Source organism: Dermatophagoides farinae, chromosome 2, assembly GCF_024713945.1.
Source record: "Dermatophagoides farinae isolate YC_2012a chromosome 2, ASM2471394v1, whole genome shotgun sequence".
NCBI classification, from domain to species: Eukaryota; Metazoa; Arthropoda; class Arachnida; order Sarcoptiformes; family Pyroglyphidae; genus Dermatophagoides; species Dermatophagoides farinae.
This window is the reverse complement of record NC_134678.1, coordinates 3,522,465-3,539,234: the sequence shown is the minus strand read 5'-3', so window position 1 is coordinate 3,539,234 and position 16,770 is coordinate 3,522,465. Positions and strand designations below refer to the sequence as shown.

The 16,770-nt window shown below is 30.6% G+C and overlaps 5 protein-coding genes across 10 annotated transcripts; 2 read left to right on the top strand and 3 right to left on the bottom strand.

Moving 5' to 3' along the window:
* Window positions 1-708: 708 nt before the first annotated feature.
* Window positions 709-6,565, bottom strand: LOC124499479 (RNA binding motif single stranded interacting protein alan shepard). 6 transcript variants are annotated; one of them, XM_075736129.1, is made up of 10 exons: window positions 5,831-6,552; window positions 5,196-5,773; window positions 2,519-2,943; window positions 2,392-2,450; window positions 2,191-2,327; window positions 1,967-2,124; window positions 1,748-1,904; window positions 1,383-1,676; window positions 1,227-1,319; window positions 709-1,163 (listed from the first exon to the last, which is right to left on the bottom strand). In XM_075736129.1, exons 2-10 carry the CDS (start codon window positions 5,595-5,597, stop codon window positions 1,008-1,010), a joined length of 1,881 nt encoding a protein of 626 aa, XP_075592244.1. In that variant the 5' UTR covers window positions 5,598-5,773; window positions 5,831-6,552; the 3' UTR covers window positions 709-1,007. The 6 variants fall into 6 exon arrangements, with proteins under 6 accessions (XP_075592244.1, XP_075592243.1, XP_075592242.1 ...); XM_075736128.1 differs by having other exon boundaries at window positions 709-1,166; window positions 5,831-6,549; XM_075736127.1 differs by having other exon boundaries at window positions 1,227-1,676; window positions 5,831-6,565.
* An 88-nt stretch (window positions 6,566-6,653) lies between these two features.
* LOC124499840 (PAX3- and PAX7-binding protein 1) lies at window positions 6,654-9,648 on the bottom strand. The gene is made up of 2 exons (XM_047063817.2): window positions 9,270-9,648; window positions 6,654-9,204 (listed from the first exon to the last, which is right to left on the bottom strand). The coding sequence occupies exons 1-2, from the start codon at window positions 9,514-9,516 to the stop codon at window positions 6,674-6,676; spliced, it is 2,778 nt and encodes a 925-aa protein (XP_046919773.1). The 5' UTR covers window positions 9,517-9,648; the 3' UTR covers window positions 6,654-6,673.
* Window positions 9,649-9,749: 101 nt separating this feature from the next.
* Window positions 9,750-11,661, bottom strand: Bap60 (Brahma-associated protein 60). The gene is made up of 2 exons (XM_047055621.2): window positions 10,162-11,661; window positions 9,750-10,092 (listed from the first exon to the last, which is right to left on the bottom strand). Exons 1-2 carry the CDS (start codon window positions 11,650-11,652, stop codon window positions 9,940-9,942), a joined length of 1,644 nt encoding a protein of 547 aa, XP_046911577.2. The 5' UTR covers window positions 11,653-11,661; the 3' UTR covers window positions 9,750-9,939.
* Window positions 11,662-11,777: 116 nt separating this feature from the next.
* On the top strand, window positions 11,778-14,623 carry Cpsf100 (cleavage and polyadenylation specificity factor subunit 2). The gene is made up of 2 exons (XM_047055608.2): window positions 11,778-12,080; window positions 12,143-14,623. The coding sequence occupies exons 1-2, from the start codon at window positions 11,876-11,878 to the stop codon at window positions 14,404-14,406; spliced, it is 2,469 nt and encodes an 822-aa protein (XP_046911564.2). The 5' UTR covers window positions 11,778-11,875; the 3' UTR covers window positions 14,407-14,623.
* A 101-nt stretch (window positions 14,624-14,724) lies between these two features.
* Window positions 14,725-16,272, top strand: LOC124499472 (2-amino-3-carboxymuconate-6-semialdehyde decarboxylase). Its single transcript, XM_047063388.2, has 3 exons — window positions 14,725-15,058; window positions 15,131-15,287; window positions 15,354-16,272. The coding sequence occupies exons 1-3, from the start codon at window positions 14,999-15,001 to the stop codon at window positions 16,157-16,159; spliced, it is 1,023 nt and encodes a 340-aa protein (XP_046919344.2). The 5' UTR covers window positions 14,725-14,998; the 3' UTR covers window positions 16,160-16,272.
* Window positions 16,273-16,770: the final 498 nt, after the last annotated feature.

Sequence of the window (16,770 nt, the reverse complement as noted above, 5' to 3'; positions counted from 1 at the left end):
CATACAACAGCCTGTGATCAATGTGATCGTATATCAACAAATTCTGTACGTAATATACTTTGCTGTATGAAATTCAGCAAATGTTGTTTACCAAATAGTTTAGATGAATATAATGCTCAAGTTGAAGCTGAAGATGATATTTATTATGGTCGTGTCAAACCAAACATCAACAGTAACCGAAACAACGGAAATGGATCACCATCATCAGCACTTCTCAATAATGGAATGAATCGGAAACAGATGATGAAGAAGAAAAAGAAACAAAGTAGTAAACAAAAGAAACGAAAGCAAACTTCAAATAAAGTAAACAAAAGAAAACGTCCATCAACAGTAATTGGGATCGTATAGTTAATAAAATATTACTTTTATATATATATAAATTGCCATTAAAATGATGATGATGCTTTCCAAGAGAAATAAATCTTCTTTCTATAGTTGAGTGTTTTTCTTTTTTTTCATGTTGTAACAATAATAATAATAATAATAAATAATAACAACAACAATTCTGACAACTTGTCGACCACAAAGAAAAGGCAAAATAGAATCATATGAAAGCGATATTTATCATCATATTTGTCTAATGCCGTATGTTGATAACAATAATAAATTTTATATCGTAATTTGTTTGTTTTTTTTTTTTTTTTTTTTTTTTTTTGATTGATTAATTCGATATCGATCAGCAAAACAATGATGAAAAATGATTATTAATTACTCGAAAATTTGAACTCATTTATTTCATTTTGTTTGTTTGTATGAATTTCAAAAATTTACAAATTTAGTTGATGAAACAAAAAACAAATCATTTTTGTTTTTTTTTTTGTTCAATCAATCAATATTTGATAAATCACCACCAACAACAGATTTTGTTTTTCATTCGATTAATTTTTGGGTCAAAAAGATAAAACATTGAGCATTTTATAATAGATCAAGATAATCAATATCCATGGGTGGTGTCATTGATAATGATGAAAAATGCTCTTGAAAAAAATTGATTGACCGTATCATTTTTATTTTTGTTGACCATAACATAATTGAAAATTAGGCGGCGGTGGTGCCTGCTGCGATGTTTGTTGTGGATTCGATTGTTGTTGATGTTGTTGAGGATCTTCACCCGAAACACTTCCACTGCTCACTGATTGGGATGGATTGATTGGATCTTGTTGCTGCTGAAAAAAATATATAAATACAATGAGAATTATTAAAAATCAAACATTATCAATGCTTACATCGCCAGAAACTCCAGACATGGGCATTGTTGGTATCAATTGTGGTGTATAAAGTTGTGTTCCATATGGATGTGGATTACCCGGTAAATGGTACTGTGATAATGAAAAAGAAACAAATTGATAAATAAAAATATATATGAAAAATGATTTACATACCCCAGCCGTTCCTGAAACACCACCCAATTGTATGTGCGACATTTGTGCTGTCAATTGATGCATTAATGCGGGAGAAAATTGAAGCGCTGTAGCAGCATTCGGATCCATCAATTGTGGTTGCATTATATATTGGGGCTGAGGTGCTTGATGATGCATCCATGGATTTGCTTGCATTGGATTTTGGTATGGAGATGAAAATCTTTGATACGAAGTAGCACTCAATGGTGATGGCAACATAGCAGTTACACCACCGTTCGTAGTCAAATTTGTAGAATCGAATCCCATTTGAAGTTGCTAATCATTTGAACGATAAAAAATTTTCATTAAATATAAATTTGAACAAATTGAAAACCAAAAACACTTACATCAACATCGCTTCGATAACGACTTTCATTCTTATAATGATTCTTCTTTTTGCTACCACCATCAGCGAATTTCACCAACAATGTATCTTTACCGCCAGGTAATAATTTTCCATTCAAAATGTTAATGATACTTTCACATTTTTCTTTACTTTCCATTCTATTTATAAGACGACAATGAAGAATCATTCATCAAAATCATTCAGTAATTAATTTATTTACCGAGCAAATCCTACACCACGTGGTGTACCATTCGAATCCTTTAAGATACGTGTTGATATGACATTACCATATAATGAAAGCATTGCTTCCAAATCTGTTTCGGCCATAGTCATCGGTAGATTTGCAATATACAAATTTGTTGGATCATGTTCTTGTTGCTATTTAATAATAAAATAATAATCAGAATCATACAAAAATATGAAATATCATCAAAATGAACATACAAGAATCTTTTGCTGCATTGTTTTGTTTCTATTTGTATCAGTACATTTTGCCATTTGTGCTTGAACACCTTGTGAAATTAAACTCTTAACTGCTTGTTCGGCAGAGTTTGGATTGTCAAAATCAACAAAACCATAGCCTGTATAAAAGAAATTAAATGATTTTTTGTTTTTGAATATAAAACTAAAATCAATGCTAAATACCTTTGCATTTGTTGGTTTCCTTGTCTAGAATAGCTTTTGTCGAGACAATATTACCATAACTAAATATTATAGAGAAAACGAAATTATTGTGAATATATAAAACTACAGAAAAAAACCGAAAACATACGGTTGGCAAAGTAATTGAAGATCTTTGTCAGTAGTATTTGGCGTCAAACCACGAATATATAAATTTGTTTTACTGATTGTTGTTAATGTTGATGAATCCGATTTATCCGACGACAATATCGATGCTGTCGTTCCATTTTGTGTGTTTACATTTGTTGTTGAATTCATGGACAAACTGCTATTATTATTATTATTTCCACTTGTTGTACTATTATTGTTGGCATTATTTCCGCTATTAATCGATGGAACATTTATGGAGGTAGATGATCCATTTGTTGATAATTTATTATTGGTTTGTACCATTTGATTTCCGGTTCCAACAGCAGCAGCAGCAGCAGCTGAAACTGCTGATGTTGTTGATGGTGAAACGGAAGACGTAATTTGTTGTTGCTGTTGTTGTGATGAAATTCGGGAATTATGATAAGGCTAGAAATGATAAAAATAATAAATGTCAATGATTGATTGATTTCTTAATATTTTATATTTTATTTAATAAGAATAAGATCCTTTATGCAATTCATATCAGTGAGTTTTCACAATGTGTTTGTGTTTGTGAATAATACCTGTGTATGGCGAATCGAATAATTATTATTTGATGATGATTGTTGTAGGCAATTTTTATTAGACATGCGGAATGGCATGTTTGTTTGTTGTGAAGAATTTGGCAATATTGTTCGGCCATTGCCGCCGATTCCAACAACAACACTACTACCACCACTTGTACCTATTTGCTGAACTTTATCACTATCATTATGTCGCTTGTTATTATTTAAATGAGGTAAATGTGGCGAATGTTGATGATACGAAGACATATTCGGTCCATTCATGTCTACCATTGAATTTGCCAGAATCGATGATGTTGTTGTTATTGTCGTTGATGATGGCGAAACGACAAGTGTTGTTTTCGATTGTTGTTGATTTATATTATTATTATTATTACCACTACTCATTGTTTTTATATTATTTGTTGTTGATGTTGTCGATGAAGTTGTATTCGACATTGAACCTTGCAATGCTCTACTATATAAAATTTTTGGCTGTGATTCTTGCTTCATTATTTTTCATGTAGTAATGATGATCATTGATGGTAAAATAATTACAAAAAAAATGTTTGATGATAGAAACAGTTGAAGGGATGATAAAGTGATTGTCGTATCATTCAAACAATGTATATCAATATCACATTATTAGAATATAAATTTTTTGGAAAAAAACCTATTGACAACCTTTTGGAATGAATCACCAAATGTAATTTGTCATTCATTGATTATGACAAGTAATAATTAACATTTTTAAAAAAAAATGTAACACTTGATGATAGCACAATACAGAAATAAAATAAGAAAATCACTTGATTGATTAAAAAAAAGGTAAATTCATAGAAAAAGGGTATTATTTGTTGTATGAAAATAGAATTTTTCAAATTATAACAGCAATAAAAACAATGGATAGATACGATTACGATATATTTGTTGTTCTATAATCGCGTTTAGTTATCGGAAATCAATTGATATATTTCACATTAATCTGATAAAAAAAAAGTTCAGTGACCATATGGATTATAGACGGGTATAATAAACCATAATCATTGAAAATCACGGATCAATGATCAATCAGATGTCGTTGTTTTTTCTCAACATACACACAAACACATATACCAACATATAAATTGTTAAAATGATAATCACAATAACAAAAAAATTATCAACACATTAACAACAAAATGGTTGCTGAAACTCTATATTGGGTCAATCCATCAGGTTATTAAACACACCACATAAAACAAAAAAAAAAATGAAAACAAAACAAAAAACAGCCCCAAATTGGTTTTATTCGAATTGAAATTTACACAAAAACACCATCAATATTGGAGAATCAAAATTCTTCATCGTTGTTGTTGTATTCAACGACGACGATGTAAAGGAGGATGATGAGGAGGAGGATTCGCGCATTCAAAAAAATGGTTGTAAATCAATATTGAGATTGGATTCTGGTTATTTCTTTTTTTTTTGTTGTTTTGTTTCTTCTTTTCATGAGTATAATATATACTTCTTCTTCGAGTAGTTTCGTCGAATATGTGGTGATGAGCGAAACAAAGAAAAAGCGGCGAAAATTGAGTGTGAGTGAGTTTTAGTTGAGAGGAGGAAAATAACTAAAAAAAAGAACGAACAACCGAAAGATCAACACAAATAAATGGAATGAAAAAAAAACTGAGAAAACCAGAAAACACACCAATAAAGTAAGACGACATAGAACACACACACACACATACAAACAAATGGATCACCATTTATCGAACAAACAAAACTTCAATCATAAAAGTTTGTGTTTGGGCCATAGATATATCTTTTTTTGGCAAATGTAATTTGGTGTGTCTTGTCCGCGGATGATGGTAGTGGTATTATTATTGTATTGTATAATATAATATGGCCGCGCTTAAATCATTGTTGTGGTTCATCATAGATGGCATCGGTGATATTGTTGAAAACAAGCCAACACCTTTTGATCATATGAAAATGATCGCCATCTAGTGTTTAATGAATTAATTAAAATTATATTCTGCATCTTTTTTTTACCGAAAATCTTATTTATATGATGAATTCTGAACAATAATTGCATAATAGGACCTTTGATACTATAAAAATTTTTGAATATATAAAAAAAAATTTATAACATACCGTATGACCAGAATGGGATTGAGCATTTGAATGAACAGGTGGAATAGTTGATGGTGGTGGATAATATTGCCTAATTCCATCGGCATTTGATGTATAATAATTAACATAATTTCCATGTGATGATGATGTTTGATGATGAATCGTTGATGATGATGATGATGATAAAGTTGCTGCCGCTGTTGTTGTTGATGAAGATGACGATGAAGAATGATGATGTTGATGCGGATGTTGTTGTTGGCCAGAATTTATTGATCCATGATGATGTTGACGATGATGATGATGATTGTTGTTACTATTATTATTGGTAGCGACAGAGGCATTATGTGTTGGTGGTGGTGGAGCACCAGTGAATCCTGTAAATGGATTCATCATGGCAGCAGCCATTGCTGTTGGATTAATCATTTTTGTTGATTTGTTATTGTTGGCTGACCACAGATTATGGTCGAGTTTTTGATGATGATGATCGAATTTCTGAACAACAAGTGGTAATGTAAATTAAACAAAAATACCATACACCAGGCACCAAATGAGTAGAATTTTGATTCAACAAAAATCGAATTAAATTTATGGTTAAATTTCTATTAAAATGATAATAAATTAGATAAAATCATTGATCGGATGCTAAAATATATTACTTGTCAATTGATGAATCAATTTCGAAAGATTCGATTTACAAAACAATCGAATGGATGAAATACTTTGCTTAATTTACTTAAGATATATAAAGAATTTTACTCAATCATCGAAAATTACACAAACAATTCTTGAAAATTCAATGTAAATAAAAAAAAATTGAAAATGATGTGAAAATAAAGATGGATGAATGATGTTCTCATGAAAAAAAATATTCATTCATTCACATCATATACCGAACATACAGAACATTAGTATTGACAACAAGGTCCTGAGTTGAGCCAGAGTTGTAGAATGAGGAGGAAGAATAAAAAGCAAAAAGGAATCATTCATTTGGAACAATATTCGGATTCTAACTATTTTATTTGCCACTACTACAAATGAACAAAAACAAATTTTTGACATAATATCAGCCAATCGGGGATAGGGGACAATTGATTGTGTAATTTTTTGTTTCAGTTGTTTGTGGATGTGGGAGTGGAAGTGGACAAAAACAAACAAAGAAGGAGGAGGAGGAGAAAGAAAAAAGATGTGATATTGTAGCACCATAGAAAAGGTAATAACCATCGGGCAATGTACCGCTTGCTATGTCCAATATTGTCGCGCATTTTATTATTGATTGGGCCACTACCATTATCGTAGCATCACTATTGCTGCTACGATTCGTTGAATATGGAGAATTAGATCCGCATCAATTCAATTGAAGAAAAAACAAAATATATCGATATAACAGAATATGGTAGTGGTATATGAATTTATGACTGCATTCGAATGGTAGTTTCTTGATTGATTTTAAAAAAAGAAATTTTTTCTATTTCTGTACAATTTTTAAAAATTATTCTCATTTATTTATTAATTTGATAAAATAATGATAGAAATTTTTGCCGAATTTCATCCGTATAATTTGCATTTGAACGATCTAATAATTGTTGTATGATAGCATTGAAATGGTTATTAATTTGAACATTCTGTTTTTTCAACCATTCATTTGGAATAGTTGATATTAAACAATTGATACGTTCGAATGTTTTCATTGGATCATCGGCTGAACGTTGAATAGAAATAAGTAGATAACGGAAACATAATTTTTCAATCACCAATTCACGCAAAATTTGTTCGCTGATTATATTACGAAATGATAATATATTTTTCATCAGGTAGAATGTTTCCGAATATTGATGATCGAAAAAACCAATTACATAATCTCGAACTAAATTTTCATAATGCGATCGTTGCTGTTGATCATTGTGAGTGTTGAAAAATTTGGCTGGAATCATTTGTGGAATGAATATATCATTTTCAATAGTTTTTTCCATTCTTATAACAATTTTTTGTAAAAGTTTTGAAAAATTTTCACTTATATCAACCAATGTAGGAAAATTCGTTATCGATAACCGTAAAAATCGGATAAAACGATCAGTTTGTCTTGTGGATAATGGATTCCAGATTTCCTTTTCAATCATTTCGATCAATTTCGGTATCATAACATTATCGATCAATGTTGGAATCACATTCAACTCGATTAAATTATCTTTACTTAAATTTGAACAACAATAACGAATCAGATGCTGCATAGATTCCGTTTCCATTAGATCAATAGCATTCGAATGGTGGTGATAATGATTATCATCAAGGAAAATATTCCAAAATGCAAAATCATAACGAATATAATAGGAAAGAAATTTGGGTAGAAATTCTGATATAAATGATTCTTTATAAGTATGTGTCTGTTTCGATTTCCATTGTTGAAATTGTTGACATATACTATGAATAGATGCAAAATCATCATCAGTATCATCAAATAATTGATTTAATCGTGTTTGGATTGATTTCAGTTCTTCATTGTCTAATAAATCATGTTCCGAATCATCATCATTTGTTGTAAAGATTTCTTTCTTGTTGTGCTTCAGAAATTTTTCCATACGATTATAGCAACGATTACGTTTAGTATGATCACCATCAAAATTATATACATCCAATATACAATTCAATTGCTGATGATCTATTGATGCATATTGTATTGATAATGCTTCATGATTCATAATTAGATATAATGAAATTGAATTCTGATCCTGTATATCGTTACTATGTTCATTCGATTTAAGTTGTGCATATTTGCCATATACATCAATTATTTGCTGTTCGTTCGTTTCTAATTCAGCCATTTTATCATTAATACAATCGAATAAATTACGTATGAAATCAAACATATTTCGATATAAATTATATTCATCAGTCATTTGCGACACATCCGTATCATATGTTTCAATATCTTTGGCTGTTAATTGTAGATCCATTGTTATACGATCCAAAAGTTTATTATTCTCTTCAATTTTTGATTCAAATTGTTGTCGCATCGAATGAATGCGATCATTGAATGAATCGAAATCGTTATTATCATTATCATCTTGAAGATTATATTTATTATCACTAATATAGCTGGGTATATGGTTTCCATATGATCGTGAATCAGGGTGATCAATTTCGATCGGAACGACACTATGATTATCATGTATGACTTGTAGTTTATTGATCAATGTATTATCATCCAAAGCGGTCAAAAATTTATTGTTCATTTCGGATCTAGCTAAATGATAAATGTTTGGCATACGAACTGCTTTACGTATCTGTTCACGTTCCCATTTATCGATTTCATCTTCAGATTCATCATTTTTATCATCATTTTGAACGCCATCATTATCATCATTGTCGTCTTCGTCAGATGATGAAGAACATTTAGAATCATTCGATTGTTTTCGATTTTCAATTTTTTGTTGAGCGACACGAAAACATTCACGAAATTTTTCTTTCTCTTTTGATTCATAATCAACATTACCGAATTTTATTCGATCTTTATCACGGTGATCATCATCATCGTCGTCTGAGTTTGGTAGGTCATCACCATTTTCGCTTTTATCTTCATCACTTTCACGAATTAAACGGACCCCCGTTTCATTTTCTTCATTTTCTAACAGTATAAAATCGGCTGTCATGGCCATTTTTTGTCGACGTTTTTTTAGCTCATAAATTGTTTTAGCATCCGGAATAACACCACGTTCTAATGTTGAACGAAATTGTGGCCGTTGTTGTTCAGAACTTTGGCTAAAATGTCTATTTTCATCATCGTCATCATTATCATTGGCTTCATCATCGCTACCAGGACAAACAATAATTTCTTCCAATTTTTTCACATCTTCAATGTTTGCTTCTGCAGTTGTTGATGAGTCAAAATCTTCTTTTCGTTCGATTATGGAATTGTTTTCATTATTTGTACAATTATTATTATCAAATTTAGATTTAGATTTCAGTAATTTTCGTTTATTTTTTTCCATTTTTCGGCTATATACAGATTTTTTTACTACAAAAACATCTTTATCTAAGAAAAGTGAAAAATTTAATTAAAAATTTGTAGAAAATAATCTCAATCAAAAAAAATCTTACCTTCTTCTTCATCTTCTTCGAAACTGAGTTTTGTTTTTCGATCATTTTTATTGTTAGCAGATTTGAAACTAAGATTACTACTATCAGCATCTTGTTCTATCGTTAATATATTCATTGAGATTGCAACATTATCATTAATTTTTGGTGTAGTTTCATGAGGAATTTGTTGTACATCACCACCATCATTATCATCAGAATCTGAATGACGAGTACGTTGACGAAATGATCGTTTAGATTTTTTAAACATATTTATTATGTATTAAACAAATAACACATTAAAATCATAAATAAACAACAATTGCTTTATTCAAAATTAAAACATCATCAATTGATCGGCATGTTGTGTATTCGGAATTTTATTTTGACCACGACCAGAAATATTTCTAGAAATTCAATTATTTTTTAGTCAATAATTTGAGAAAGTTTACGGAAAATTTATATTTATACTTGGTTTTAATTCTTTAAAAATATAAAATAATATTAATTTATCATTTTTTTAAATTGATTTTTGAGAAAAATAATTAAGATAATTTTGAATTAGAATTATAAAATTGGATGCATAATTTTAGAAAAAAATGGTGAATCGAAAAAACGAATAGAGATCAAATAATTTTCCTTTTTGTTTTCAAATATGGTCATTATGTAGATTTTTTCAAGATGATGATAATATTTAATTACGAATACCTAATGCTTGTTCTAATTCAATTCTTCGCTGTTGTACTTTACTGTAGAAATAACGGCATACAGCTTCTTGTGTCCATGGTTGATAGAAAAAATCGGAAAGTCGTTCCTCTTCAGGATTGCCACTTTGATCAGTCATAACCTAAAATGAAATAAATTTTCATGTGAGATTATATAATTATAACAACTATATGATTAATAACAAGAATACCTTAAGATCACGAACTTGTGAAATAAGCCATTTATGTATAAATTGTTGTGGATCGGATGCAAATCCAAGATAAAATTCTCTGCTTGTTTTATGATGATTGATTGAATCAACTGTTTCATGATTTTTCTGTTCTAAAGCCAATATTTCCTGTTGTGATGCAATGGAAAGTAAAAAATTTTGCATCTGTGATTTTAATGGATCATCCACTTCAACTTCAATATCATAACAGGAAACTTTTTTTAATGAATCCAAATGTCCTTCAATCACTATCTGATGATTAATTATAATAGGATCAGGTGGTTGTAGGAAATGATTCAGACGGCTTGGAAATTCAGCAAATTTAATTCGTTTTGCATTGAATATTTGTTCCAAATATTGATCGCAATTGATATATTCACGTTCATGTGTATCTTGAAGTCGATTTTTCTTCACATATTGCCAAAAGGCTTGAATGATAACGGGTCTTGTGTTTGCATAAATACCTAACAAACGGCTCAATCTTGGATCCAATTTATATTGCATTGGCTGATAATCAAGCATGAATAGAATGGTACAACGTACATTACGATCACCAGGACGTTTCACTTGAAAACCATCTGTTTCAGCCGTATTCACTGATCGATGCCATTCAACGAGATGATTATCCGGTCCATAAAGTTCTTTATCCAATTCTATAACTAAACTTTTGAAAAATGTTGAAAATTTTCGTTTTTGTAATGCTTTTGAACTTGATGAACTATCTGGTTTATCATCCAATAATCGGCCCTCTACTCGTAATTCCCATGATGGTACAATCGGTTCTTCATTACCTTCGGGATCATTTTTTCCTGGATAAAATGTATTCGTGACAAATATACGTAATTTTCGCTTCTGTTTGATTGGTTTTTTCAATGCTTCTTGTATGTCCATTCGTTTACGCATGATAGTGAAATCAAGTTTACGTTCGAATGCTATCAAATCCATATAAGCTTGTGATTCTGGAACAAGATCACGAACTTTTTGGGGCAGAATTTTATCAGAAATTTTTTTCTTCTTTTTTGCTATTGGACCATGCATCGATGCGTTTGAACCCGGTGCAACTGTATTTGGTGGTACAATACCGCCACCACCAGACATTTGTTTCATTCCAGGATTTACCATGGCTTGGGCAGCCGACCGTTTACCACCAGAATGCATTGGTGATTGTGATGGTTGGGGTGGACCTGATTGTGGCAATGAAACCATTGGTGGGCGATTTGGTGATGATGGATATTGACCACCACCTGCCATCGGATGACCCATACGTACTTGATGTTGCGGAGGATATTGACGTGGTGGCATCATTGAATTGCCGGGCGGTGGTGGTGGTCGCATTGAATTCGATATTGGCTGTGGTGGCATTTGATGATTCGATAATGGTGGTCCTTGTATTGCCACATTAGGTGACATCATCTGCCCGGTTGATGGTGGTGGAGGCGGTGGCATTTGACTGATATATTGTGGTCGATTCATATTTTTGATTCAGAAATTTCAAAAAATGATGAAATTTGATAAAATTAAATCATTTGAAATGAAATAATATTGAATGAAAAGCCGAACAAAAAAGAACTGTGAGTGTCAGATACTTTGCGCTCACTATCGATTCTATCGATATTTGACCATCACAATATTCAGCGAATTGTATTCATGCAATTTTTAGAATTTTTATATAATTTTATTATTTTGCCTGACGATAATGACTTCAATCATATATTTTACACCGATTTCCGGAGCCCTAGATGAATCACCACCATGTTATCTTCTTAATATTGATGAATTTTGTTTCCTTCTAGATTGTGGTCTAGATGAATCTTGTAATGTTGATTATGTTGAAAATCTAAAACCACATATGTCGAAAATTGATGCCGTTCTTCTGTCTCATCCTGATACTTTTCATTTGGGTAGAATGTTATTTAAATAAACTATTACTTTCTTGAATTAAATTGATTAATTTTATTTTTAGGAGCATTGCCTTATTTATTTGGAAAATGTGGCCTGTCATGCGATGTATATGCAACAACACCGGTCTATCAAATGGGTCAAATGTTTGCATATGATTTATATCAATCACGTCATAGTTTCGAAGATTTCAATCTTTTCTCATTGGATGATGTTGATCTTGCATTCGATAAAGTGATTCAAGTTAAATATAATCAAACAGTCATGTTAAAAGGAAAAGGACAAGGTATAACATTGACACCATTGCCAGCTGGACATATGATCGGTGGTACTGTTTGGAAAATCGTTAAAGATGGTGAAGAAGACATCCTTTATGCTGTTGATATTAATCATAAAAAAGAACGACATCTAAATGGTTGTACAATCGATAAATTATCACGGCCATCAATGTTGATTATTGATTGTGATAATATTAATTATTTACCGGAAAGGCGAAAAAAACGTGATACACAATTATTCAGCAGTATTATTGAAACATTGAGATCTAGTGGTAATGTTCTGATTGGTACGGATACAGCTGGACGTATATTAGAATTATCACATATGCTTGATCAAATGTGGCGTAGTGAACCAGGTCTTCATGTGTATTCAATCATTTTGCTCAATAATTTCAGCTATAATGTAATAGAATTTGCCAAATCATTAGTCGAATGGATGAGTGATAAATTGATGCGTGGTTTCGAAGGCCAACGTAACAATCCATTTGCATTCAAACATATACAGCTATGTCATAACCTGAACGAATTGGCTCGTATTCCTGAACCATATATTGTATTGGCATCACAACCAGATTTTGAATGTGGATTTTCACGTGAACTTTTCTATAATCTTTGTGGTAATGCAAAAAACACAATCATTTTAACCCAACGATCATCACCAGGTACATTATCCGATTTACTTATCAATTCAGTCAATTTACCACGACCATTTACGATGAAATTTGAACGAAAAATACGTGTACCATTGACCGGAGAAGAATTGGATGAATATCTGGAACGAAAACGTAATGAAGAATTGGAAAAAGAAAAGGAAAAAAATGCTAGTAATTCGATTAAAGAAAAAAATAATGATGACGATGATGAATCGGATGATGAATCTGATGACGAAGATGATGAGGAATATTTTGATGAAGAATTTAATCGGATTAAAAATGTTAAAAATGAAAATTCAAGAACAGTGACAAATATTTCTGGCACACAACATAATACCGCCAAACATGATCTAATGATGTCATCACGTATGGATGGCCGATTAAAAGGTGGTGGATTTTTTAAGAATGCAAAAAAATCCTATCCAATGTTTCCATGTGTGGAAAAGAAAATCAAATGGGATGATTATGGTGAAATAATCAATGCAGATGATTATTCAATATTTGATATGTCAAAAATGTTTATGGAAGATAAAGAAAATATGATGATATCTGAAGAATTGAAAAATGGCGGTGAAAATATGGCCAAAATAAATGATGATACAATGAATGAATCGACAAAAGAAACAAACCCAACAAAATGTATTCGGAATCTGGAAGAATTGCAAATAAAAGCTAAGATTGAATTGATCGATTTTGAAGGTCGTTCAGACGGTGAATCACTAAAACGGATAATCAAATTGATAAGGCCACGACGTTTAGTATTGGTTCGTGGTCTAACTGATAAAGCTAATAGTTTTGCCTCGTATTGCCAGAATAATGATTGTGTACCGGGAAAAATTTTTACGCCAAAAATTTCTGAATTAGTCGATGCAACAACTGAACGTCATATTTATCAAATTAAATTGAAAGATGCTTTGGTTAGTTCATTGAAATTTTCTCATTATAAAGATGGTGCACAATTATCATGGGTTGAAGCTGAAATCGATATGGATATAACTGAATCTATATTGCCACAAGATGAAGATCAACAACAAACAAATTCCGATTCGAATGAACCAAATAATAATAAAAAAGATGAATTAGATTCAACATTAATGATTCAAATTGATCATCATCGTAACAATAATCGTGAAATGATACCAATATTAAAACAATTACCATCATCGGAAATGCCTACACATCAAACAATATTTGTAAATGAATTGAAATTATCGGATTTTAAACAAATATTAATGAAACATGATATACAGGCAGAATTTTCCGGTGGTGTATTACTATGTAATGGACAGGTAGAGGTGAAACGAACAGAATCCGGTCGTATTCACCTAGAAGGAACCGTATCGAATGAATATTTCAAAATACGACAATTATTATATGATCAATATGCTATTTTATGAATTTTTTTTTCATACCAAATTAATCTTTATTTTTTTTGTCTTCATTTTTTTGATTTTGTAAATATTTTTTTCCATTTTCATGACATGATTTCCATGATGATGGTGATTACATTTGTTATCATATAAAAACCATATTATCTTCAAAAATCTTTGTGAATGCCTGAATGGTTGAAAATATTGATTATTTTTTTCCCCGATAATAAATGCATCAAAGTTCAAATTTCAAATTTTGTTTCATGGTTAAATGATGATGATGATGATGACTAAAATAAAAAAAATCGGAATTATGAAACTGTTACGATAATCATTAATATAAAAGTGATAATGAATTTATTAAACGATTTAGATTTGGATTTTATTTAACGATAATTTGAATGAATTGATCAATGGTCATCAAAAATTATTCAATCTTATTGATTTCAATCATTCGATAATTGATTATGGTTATTTTGATTGGCAACAACAAAATATATGTCATGATCGTCATCTCATCATATAAATACTGTTGCTGTTGCTATATCGCAAATCATTGTGGATTAATTTTCAATTAATCAATCGAACTAAATCAATTTTGTCAATAAAAAAAACAATTATGGAAAAAATTGATATCCATGCACATATTCTGCCGGAAATTCTTCCATCATTTAAAGAAGTAAGTAGAGATTGAAAAACTTTCAAATTAATAATACTTTTTGTTTCATTTGTTATTAATGATAAAAAAAAGAAATTCGGTTATTCTGGTTGGGTTCAATTGGAACATAAGATCGATTCGAATGGTAAAAAAATTTCTAAACTTATTTACGATGATGGATCATTCATGAGAGATGTTGATGAAAGACTCTATTGCGTTCAGACACGTTTAATGGAAATGCAAAAAAATGGTATGATTCTTTGTCAAATCAAAATTAATGATGATTAGTGATTTGTTTCTTTTCCCATTTTTTTAGGTGTCAGCAAACAGATTATTTCAACCGTACCTGTTACATTTAATTATTGGGCAAAAGGTGAAGATAATGAATTTGTATCAAGATATTTAAATGATAACATTACACACGTTGTACGACAATGCCCTGATAAATTAATTGGTCTTGGAACGTTACCAATGCAAAACGTTGAGCTTGCTATTAAAGAAATGATTCGTTGTAAATCTGAACTTGGAATGAAAGGTCTCATCATTGGAACACATGTTAATGATAAATCATTGGATGATCCAATATTCGAACCATTTTGGAAGGCAGCCACTGATTATAATATGCCATTGTTTATTCATCCATGGAATATGGTTAAGCCTAAACGTTGGGATAAATTCTTTTTACCATATATTATTGGCATGACTGCCGAAACTTCAACCGCTGCATTACAATTAGCATTTAGCGGTGTTTTAGAACGTCATCCTCGATTGAAGATTATCCTTGCACATGGTGCTGGAACATTACCATATATCAATCAACGAGCCGATCAAGCATTTAAATTTTATCCAGAAAATATGCGTGACGATGTTCAAACTCCTACCCATTATCTTAAAAAAAATCCAAATATTTGTGCCGATACATTACTTCATGATCCAAATGCATTAGAATTGGCATTGAATTTTTTCGGATGCGATTCGTTATTACTTGGATCAGATTTTCCATTCAAACTTGGTGAAAGTTCTCCTGGTTCAATGATTGATAATTCATCTGATCGTTTTTCTATGGAAATGAAACAGAAAATGTTTCATCTAAATGCCGTACGGATATTTAATCTTGATTGAATATTTTTAAAAAATTTAAATATCGATTGTTACAGAATCAATAATTTCGTCCATTACTATCCAAAGTGATTCTTAATTTTTTGATGATTAAATTTTTAAAAAACTCTTTCAAACTGCCTTTAACAACAAGTTTTTTTTCATTTCAAGTTTTAAAGACCATAATTTATGACCATCGTTATCATGTATTATCATCATCAACAACAACAACAATATTATCATCAATTCATATCGATTGTTGTAATGATGATATCTAGATTGATGTACAACCATTCATTTCAAAGCTAGATGAAAATATTATCAAGATCGGTTGTGTATGTGAATGATCGATGGCAAAATGATATGTCGGTGTACGTATGATGTATCAATTTGTTATTTGTATTTTTTTCAGCAAAACAGAAAAAAATAGAAAAAAAACAGGTTAAATATCAACACCTAAGTGTGAAATGTTTGAATCGAAATGTTTAAATGTCGTGAATGAATACATACTCTTGATTCAAACATTCGATTCGAACACTTGTTTTGTTTGTATTAAGTTCTGATTTAAGGCGATTATAATTTTTCGAACAAATATATCTGGATAATCTGATTTTTTTGATGACGATGATGATGAT

Coding starts and splice junctions, on each gene's coding strand:
- LOC124499472 (XM_047063388.2), top strand. CDS start 14,999: ATGGAAAAAATTGATATCCATGCACATATTCTGCCGGAAATTCTTCCA. Junction 15,059..15,130: donor TTCTTCCATCATTTAAAGAA/GTAAGTAGAGAT, acceptor GATAAAAAAAAG/AAATTCGGTTATTCTGGTTG. Junction 15,288..15,353: donor AATGGAAATGCAAAAAAATG/GTATGATTCTTT, acceptor CCATTTTTTTAG/GTGTCAGCAAACAGATTATT.
- Bap60 (XM_047055621.2), bottom strand. CDS start 11,652: ATGAATCGACCACAATATATCAGTCAAATGCCACCGCCTCCACCACCA. Junction 10,093..10,161: donor CACAAGTTCGTGATCTTAAG/GTATTCTTGTTA, acceptor ATTTCATTTTAG/GTTATGACTGATCAAAGTGG.
- Cpsf100 (XM_047055608.2), top strand. CDS start 11,876: ATGACTTCAATCATATATTTTACACCGATTTCCGGAGCCCTAGATGAA. Junction 12,081..12,142: donor TCCTGATACTTTTCATTTGG/GTAGAATGTTAT, acceptor TTTTATTTTTAG/GAGCATTGCCTTATTTATTT.
- LOC124499840 (XM_047063817.2), bottom strand. CDS start 9,516: ATGTTTAAAAAATCTAAACGATCATTTCGTCAACGTACTCGTCATTCA. Junction 9,205..9,269: donor CGAAGAAGATGAAGAAGAAG/GTAAGATTTTTT, acceptor CACTTTTCTTAG/ATAAAGATGTTTTTGTAGTA.
- LOC124499479 (XM_047063391.2), bottom strand. CDS start 3,572: ATGAAGCAAGAATCACAGCCAAAAATTTTATATAGTAGAGCATTGCAA. Junction 1,905..1,966: donor CGTGGTGTAGGATTTGCTCG/GTAAATAAATTA, acceptor TCTTATAAATAG/AATGGAAAGTAAAGAAAAAT. Junction 1,164..1,226: donor TGTCTGGAGTTTCTGGCGAT/GTAAGCATTGAT, acceptor TTTTTTCAGCAG/CAACAAGATCCAATCAATCC.